Raw genomic sequence first — 8,852 nt, 5'->3', positions numbered from 1 at the left:
GCTCTTAGTAGTCCTGGCTCTTGGTAGGTTGGCCTAGACCCAAAGCAAAACTCCACAGCTCAACAACCCTATAACTGACTGCTTTGGGATGCTTTCCTGGGCTTCAAGACACGTGAGGCAAGGCAGCGTTCTTCATGCATTCATCAGAATGGATTGAGGGTCTGGCCTAGCAATACCTCCATTGTAAACTAGGGTAATACTACTGGGGTCAGTGGTGCTAATTTCCCTCTTGCTCATCCCAATGTGAATCAGGAGTAACTTTAATGCAGTAAATGGGCTTGGGTCTGCTCTTACCCACTAATGTAAATCAGGGATAACTCCATTAGAATCCCAGAGTCTGATTCTGGACTCATTCACCCCAGAGTAACTACAATGGAATCAATGGACCTGATTATTCCCCCACTCACTTGAGTGTGAATCAGAAACAACTTAGTTAACATTGAAAGGCATCTATGCTCATTCATCCCAAAGTAAATCAACAATAACTCAACTGAAGGCAATGATCCTGTTTCTTTCCTCAGTTGCTCTGGTTTGGAATTAGGCTAAATCTGCTAAAGTCAATGGTCTAGTTTATCTTCTGCATCCATGCTGTGCTTTGCATAACACTGGTGACTTTGTGGGAGGAAGAAAAGATGGCTGCAAGATGTTTTTATGGCTCTTTGTTCTTTGAGCCAACTTGGAGGTTTATTTGGGCCTTGTTTCCACTTAGAGTAACCCCAAGGCTGCTCTAAGTTGCACCAGTGTGCTTATGGGGTTGAGGGGCCATTCCATTAACAAGGGATCATTGGGGGGTTAAAAACACTCTTGGACAAACCAGCTGTCTCCAGTTTCCCCTACACCAGGGTCAGGCTTTCATCCTACGCAGGGGGAATACACAGCAGGCTGATTAAGCTTGTTTAATGGGCGCTCTGCACTGCTGGAGTGGCGAAACAGGGCTGGAGTAGGAGTTACACTGATTTATGTCTGATGTAAATGAGAGACAAATCATGACCAGTGAGAAGTATCCTCCTATCCCTTCTCCCCATATTTCCAACCTGATCTCAGTTTGCAATGAGGTTTGAAGCTGTTCTTATCTCATCCCTACCAATTCATACAGAGCAAGAAAAGACTCATTAATTTTATTTCTCATTTGCTTTGTGACAATCACTAATCATTCACAATGAATAAAAAGGCACACTCTGCGGCCGGATGGTCCCAGCCCACCACACCAAAGCAAAATAATCATGGAACTACCTGTTCTGTTAATTACTAGTCCTAGAATGAAATGCTTGGGAGAGCATCTCCCAAAGGGGAACAGTGCAGATGAATAAAACACTCTCATCCTGCCAGATTAACACAGGCACACTTTGGAGTCAATGAAGATGTTCCAGATACAGGCATGGAATCTCTGGTCTGCAGTGAATTTCAAAAGCATTCAATAGCTATGTGCCAGTAACCTGATATTTCAGTAAGTACCACTCTGCAGTTAATTGCCTTCTTCCCATTAGTTAATACTGTGACCCTATTTCTAGGAACATGTGAAAGGTTCAATTCTGCAACACTTTGGGTGTGTTTACACTTGAGCATCAGGTAAAATTTCCAGTTTGGGCAGGCAGACCCATGCTAGCTTTGATCGAGCTACTGTGCTAAAAAGCAGTTTCTCCTCCCTTGGTTTTCACACCTCAACTGCTAGAAGAGGGCCTTAAACTCCCTGATTGAACTAACCTCGTTATCTCTAGCCTGCTTCTTGCTTGCATATATATACCTGCCCCTGGAAATTTTCACTACATGCATCCGATGAAGTGGGTATTCATCCCCAAAAGCTCATGCTCCAATACATCTGTTAGTCTATAAGGTGCCACAGGACTCTTTGCTGCAATAGCAATGTAGTGGCAGCTGCACGGGTGGCCCTGAGCATCTACCTTGGCTATTAGCTAGGATTGTACTCAGGGTGGGTGGCTATTTACAGCTCACTAGCTTTATCAAAGTTGGAAATTACTCCTCCATCTCCAGTCTAAACATATCTTTAAGGTATGTCTCTACACTGCACAATTAGGGGTGTTCTCAGCTCAGGTTAGCTAAACCATGTTAGCTAACTTGGATTAAAACAGCAGTGAAGACCCAGCAACTTGACTCCTAACTCAGGTTAGGTGCACAGGTTAAAGCCTACAGAGGAACCTTCAGTTGGACTCAAACCATTAACCCAAGTTACAAGCCAAGTTGTCATATTTTGACTACTATGTTAAACCAAGTTAGCTAACAAAGGTTAGCTAACTTGAATTAAGAATACCCCTAATTTTTCAGGGTAGCCGTACCATTATACCTGTTGGATTATTTCTGAGAGCAGTCTCTAAAATGCAAAGTTACTCCATGAGCGTGTTTGTGTTTGCAACAATTCCATTTTCTGACAGCTTCCAAGGTTCCTAAGTTTGTTAGTGTTCAGCAATAACAAAACCTTTCCAGTGTTTTCACAAAATGCATTGTGTTGGAATGTCTAGTTTTGGATTAGAAAGATCAGGTTTTGGATTCTGGTCTTTCTCTCTTGTACCAGGAGTGACCGGAGAGCCCTGTTCCTCAAAACCCTTCCAGGTGAAATCATTGGCAACACCGATACATCTCTGCAAACCGGCTTTGACAAAACACCGTATTTTGATGACATTTCATTGAGTAAAAATTGTTCCAATTAGCTACAGTTTGTTGAATTATGCCCCATACATGTAAAAATTATTCCTAAGCATCGATGGTGTTACAATTGGGCTCAAAAATTGGGACAGAGCATGTTGTTGTTGTTATTATTTATTAATGTATTTACCTGGTATGAGAGAAGCAGCAATTTTCTCATTGAAATCACTGGTGGTGAACTGCTAAAAACTGATTCTCTGTCTTAAACAATTTATGGCATCCATCCTGAAAATATTTACCCAGGTAGCTAACTCATATCAGCAGTCTTTGGAAACCCCAGGAACAGATTTTAAAAGGTGCAGATAGGCAATCAGATAATGCATGTAAATAAAATCAAGGATAAAAATAAGAACCTGATTCACGGAGGACATCTACACATCAGAGTTAAAGTTATTTGGGAGTTATAACTGTGCATTTCCGTGCCTTTACATATTTGCATTCCTTTTAAGTGTAATCTTAATTTCCTAGTGTAATTTACTTAGTTTGCAATGCTTTTTGGGGGGATCATTATAATGTACCTGTAATTTTTCTGCCCTGAAATTACTGGTATAGAGTCTGAATCATAATTCCATATTAAGTTATTATTATTTCAAATATATTTTGAAATAGTGAGAAAATCTGCACTTTCTCTCATCTTTATAATCATAATCATGAGAGGTTGAAAAGATCAACCTGCTTCCACTGTTTTTTGACCAGTGTAATTCCAATGACGTCTCTGAAGTTTCTAATGATTTACATCATTGTAAACGAGGAGACACAAGCCATATACTTGATCTGAGGCCAGAACCTGAGCTGGTAGAAACCAGTGTAGCTTCACTGGAATCAATGGACCAGATCCCCAGTTGTCATATATCTGCCAGAGCTCCTCAGGAATCAGTGAACCAGATGGTTCATTCATTACAGTGAATGAAACTACACCAGTGTGAACCAGTTGAACATTGAGCACAGCATATTCAAACACACCACACACACAACCTCCAGCCACATCTTTATCGCTGACATTTGAAACAAAGAGAGAATATATAGAGGAAGAGGTGGGGGAGAGAAGACATTTTTCAGCCATAACTCTGCTTATCAAAATGACATTACCACAACAACCAAACTCAGCTTTTTAATACAGCTGTGCAAAACAGAATGAACCCCATTCCCTTCAGTTTGAAGTGTGGACAGAATCTGCCTGGTACAAAGTTGGTGCAGAATGCGACCTCTCTTAGATAGGTGTGAATGTCTGAACTAGGTAACATGGAGGAGGCAGCCAGGTTCCTCCACAGGAACATATTGTATGAGCTGGGTTTGGAGTAAGTATTTCTGCATGCCCCACCTTGCCTATGTGGAAAGTGGAGGTGGAGTTCACCATTGTTCCTGTCTTCAGCGGTCAAGTAGACACCTGGGTTGTCTTTCCCTATAACCCCTCAAGGCCCAAAGAATACTTGACTAGAAATTGTATAGGCCAATCTCATATAATTTGGTGCCTGACTTTTGGGTGCCAAGATACCATGTTGATAAATGAGAAGGAGAAAGAGAGCTAAAGAGATGGTGTATGAAGATAGATGGTGGTGAAGTGGTGCTGGTCTCAGTATATTAGAGAGAAAAGATGGGTGAGTTGATATCTTTTAGTGGACCAGCTTCTGTTGGTGAAAGAGACAAGCTTTCGAGCCACACAGAGCTTTTCTTCAGGTCTGGGCGGGTAGATAGATAGATATGGAGAGAGACAGATAGGTTGATTATCTGTATAACGTACTAAGAAGCACATTCATGTTACTGTGGGTTCTGTGCTAGGTTCAGGGCTGGCTCCAGACCCCAGCGCGCCAAGCGCGTGCTCTGGGCGGCATGACGCGGGGGGCGCTCTGCCGGTCGCTGGGAGTTCGGCAGGCGGCTCTGGTGGACCACCCACAGGCGTGCCTGCGGAGGGTCCGCTGGTCCCTCGGCTCTGGTGGACCTCCCGCAGCTGTGCCTGCGGAAGGGTCCGCTGGTCCTGCGGCTCCGGTGCCACGGGACCAGCGGACCCTCCGCAGGCACGTCTGCAGGAGGTCCACTGGAGCCGCGGGACTGGCTACAGCCAGCGCACCCCCCGCGGCATGCCGCCGTATTGGGGGAAGCGAAATTACTAGAGCCGCCCCTGGCTAGGTTCATAGTTTGACATGCTTATGAGGTCCTGGTGGGGCACTGAAGAGAATTTAAAAACATCTGCTCCCTCTGCACATCTCCTCAGATCGCTCATAGACATCTGGAAGCTGCAAAGAGGCCAGGCTACATGCTCCAGAAGAAGGTGAGGCAAGTTGACATTTCAAGAGAGCTTTAAACAATTATAGCACCAGTGGAGGTGAAAAGGAATATTCTGGTCATGCCAAATTCTGTTCTGAGTTACAACACTATTAATCTTTGATATCTTCATTGACACTAGTATAGTTACTCCAGATGAGCACTACTATTACTTTGCTACCTTGAATACTTCTGATTTACACCACTGCAACTCCTTTCTCTTCAGTGGACTGACTTACAACTAACCTTGACTTACAAAGAAGTGTTAATGGGCTCAGATTCTAAACTATCACTTTTATTGTGCCTCTGATTTTACTTCCTGCTTATTAGATATGTTGGATAGGGGAGGTCAAAAATTTTCCATCAAAAGCTTTTTTCAATGGAAAATTGTGATTTCAAATAAACAAACAAGCAAAAACCCCACCACCAACCGTTTCCCGCAGAATGTGTTTACTTTCCACAAAAACAAATTTATTTATTTTTTTTACAGAAAATTGAATTTTTTTTCAGGTGTTTGATTAAAAGCAAAAACAGTTTTGCTGAAAATTTAGATGAAAACTAAAAATATTCTTTTCAGCTAATCTTTCCATGATTTAAAAAAAAACAACAACCTTGACAAGGTCTAATTTTAGGATTGACTCTACAGTCCCTATTGATGTGGAGTTGCATTTAAGCTTCTAATCCTATTGATTTAATAGGGCAGTTTTCCTAGGTTTGTTGGCTGAACCAAAAACTCAAAAACAATAAAATCAGTTTGGGTCACTGAAATTAAAAACTGGACAAAAAATGTTTCCTGTTAGCAGAACTGTTTTGTTTAACCAGAAAACAAAATCATTTTGCTTTCTGATTTTTTTTTCAATTCCCTTTATTAGTATTACATTTAGGCAACTGAAAAAAATGAAACATTTCAAAATAAAAAATCAAAACACTTTGTTTTAAAAATGTCAGAATGAAATGTTTCAATTTTTCTCTCTCTTTGTCTCTCAAAGATATATATTTGGCAGAAACTATTTGCCAAATTCTATTTGAATTTGCAAATAGTTCAGTTGACCCCAAACTGCATTTTTCAGTGAATAAACTCTTCATCTGAAAAATGTTGTAGCACTCATGAGCAAGTGCTACTCAATGTTAGTGAGGCTTTAACTGAGGACTTTGGAATCATTGGTCCAAATCATCAACTGGGGCAAATCAGTCAATCCACTGATTTCAGCTGATACCTCACGGTGCCCATCTCAAATGAAAATAGAAGCTTGGTCACTTTTGCTTAAAAGAGGAGGAGGGACGATCCAGTGGTTAGAACTCTGGCTTGACAGTGGGGGACATGGATTCAGTTCACTCTTCTACCACAGATTCCCTGTGTGACCTTGGCCTGGTGCATTAGAGCCTGGATTTCTAAGGTACTTAGGCTCCCAATGATGCCAATAGGCATATTTGAAAATCCAATTAGCTACCTAAAAAGATTAGGTACCAAACTCCCATTGGTTGCACTGGGAAGTGAGTGTCTAACCTGCTCAGGAGCTGTTGAAAATCCAAAATGGGCCCCTATTCGGATCTTTGAGGCACACAGAGATTAAGGGACAGGTTTTTAAATGGGTTTAGGTGCCTAGTGCCTCATTTGAGACATTAGAACAATATCCCTTCCCTGTGCCGCCAGGGTGTTGGGAGGATAAATGCACTCAGAAACACTCAGATACTGTAGCAATGGGGGACATGTAACTGAGTGGATGGCTGGAGCAAAGCGCTGGAGACCCTGGGTCATACTTTATTTGTGCCACATTTGGAGCCAATCCTTTACTTCACTCACATGAGTCGTCCCATTGAAGTCAAATGACTAAAGCGACCCACTTAAGAGCATAAGAACAGCCATACAGGGCCAGGCGAATTGTCCATCTAGCCCAGTATCCTGTCTTCCGACAGCAGCCACTGCCACTTGCACACAGGCTTAAAGGATCAGACTCTTGGGCCCCTCATTTACCTTGATATACCTCTGTTTCCTCTCAGTCTAAGATAGATATGTAAGGTGTGTGTATATAGAGCCAGTTGTGTTTGATCTCTTCATAGTTGTGGAAGGAGGGATGGCTAAAGAGGGTTCCTCTTCTTTCTTCCCCCAGACAGGAGCTAGCCACACTTGCAGTCACTGAATAAGACAACAGTTGCAGTCACCAGCCCATGCAAAAGGGGCAGGGAAGAGACTATGAACAGATTGTGCAAGCTAAGTCTTTCCTCAAGACACTTTGTCCAAGAAGTGACTTGATTATTGTCTATATGAAGAGAAGATGCTACAGGTCTCATTAGCAGAAAAAAGTTATAACCAAATCCAATGGCTGGAAGGTTTAATAAAAAAAAAGTTCCACCTGGAAATGAGACATTAAATTTTAACTGTGGAGGGTAATTAACAATTGCAACAACTTCCTTATAGATGTGGTGGATTCTCCATGACTTGGAGTTTGAAATCCAGAACGATGTCTTTCAAATTGATATGCTCTAGGTCACCAGAATCTGGTCTGATGCTAGCTGAAGGGGATAAAATTTGACGTAGGACAATTTCTCGGTTAAACAGTATTCAGGATCTTCATTTAATATGGATAATTGAAGAGAATGGGAAACGTGCACCTCATGCAGCCTCATGTCTTTATTTATTTAATTTTTCCTCAGGACTGAGTGTATCAGAGAAATGACCACAGGGAATCACACCTCGGTGACCCATTTCATCCTTCTGGGATTTGCTGACCACCCTGAGCTGAACTGGGGGCTATTTGTGGTGTTTCTGTCTTGTTATCTCATTGCTCTGACTGGGAACCTTCTCATTGTCTTTGTCACTTTGGCTGACGCTGCCCTTCACACCCCCATGTATTTCTTCCTCCGGAACTTGTCCTTCCTGGAAATCTCTTACACCTCGGTCACCTTGCCCAAGATACTGGCAAACCTTCTCTCAGAGGATAGAACCATCTCCTTCCTCGGCTGTGCAACACAGATGTATTTCCTCCTTTTCCTAGGAGGGACGGAATGTTACCTCCTTGCTGTGATGGCCTACGACCGATACATTGCTATATGCCACCCACTGCGTTACCCGGTCTTTATGAACAGGAGAGTCTATATAGGGCTTGCGTCTGCTTCCTGGCTCACCAACTTCCTGGTGTTAATGGGTCACATTGCGGCCATATTCACCCTACCCTTCTGTGGCTCTAATGAAATCAACCATTTCTTCTGTGATGTCCCCCCGGTGATGAAACTGGCCTGCGGGGACACCCACAGGACTGAAATCGCCATTCTCCTGGTTGCCCTCTTCTTTGTCCTGCTGCCGTTCGCGCTCATCCTTGCTTCCTACGTTCGTATCATCTCAACCATCCTGAAGATGCGTTCAGCTGAGGGCAGGCAGAAAACCTTCTCCACCTGCTCCTCGCACCTCCTGGTGGTGACTCTGTTCTATGGGACAGCCTGCACCACGTACCTGAAACCCAAATCCAGCCACTCGCCAAATAGTGACAAACTCATTGCTCTGCTGTACTCTGTTGTGACCCCCATGCTAAACCCCATTATCTACAGCTTGCGGAACAAGGAGGTGACAGGGGCACTCCGGAGATTAACTGAAAAAAATGTACTCAGACACCAAGATTTTCTACTGCATTTATGGAGGCTTTGCTATTTTTGTAAAATTAGAAAGGCACTGTGACTCTTCAAACCAAAAATAAAGCTGGTCAAAAATTTTTGATGAAAATTTTGTCATTGGAAAATAAAGTTTAATAAAAACTGATTTCTTTTAAATTAACAACTGTGGGTATTCCCCTCACTTTCCCCCAATTTCTCACTGCGTCTCAGCTGGCAAATGCTAGAAAACAATTAGACTACGGAGGGAAAAAAACCTACTTTCTTACACCTTTGCCTGTTGAAAATAGTTGAAGTGTGACTTTCAGCATTTGACCTCAAAA

At 42.6% G+C, this 8,852-nt stretch overlaps 1 protein-coding gene across 1 annotated transcript; it reads left to right on the top strand.

Annotated features, from left to right (window-relative positions):
* The first annotated feature begins 1,328 nt into the window (after positions 1-1,328).
* LOC123347888 (olfactory receptor 10A7-like) lies at positions 1,329-8,596 on the top strand. The gene is made up of 2 exons (XM_044985074.1): positions 1,329-1,447; positions 7,579-8,596. Exon 2 carries the CDS (start codon positions 7,598-7,600, stop codon positions 8,594-8,596), a length of 999 nt encoding a protein of 332 aa, XP_044841009.1. The 5' UTR covers positions 1,329-1,447; positions 7,579-7,597.
* The last annotated feature ends 256 nt before the right edge of the window (positions 8,597-8,852 follow it).

The sequence above is a fragment of the Mauremys mutica genome, chromosome 13, assembly GCF_020497125.1.
Source record: "Mauremys mutica isolate MM-2020 ecotype Southern chromosome 13, ASM2049712v1, whole genome shotgun sequence".
Classification (NCBI taxonomy): domain Eukaryota; kingdom Metazoa; phylum Chordata; order Testudines; family Geoemydidae; genus Mauremys; species Mauremys mutica.
The sequence above is the reverse complement of the archived record's forward strand: the minus strand, read 5'-3'. Positions and strand labels throughout refer to the sequence as shown.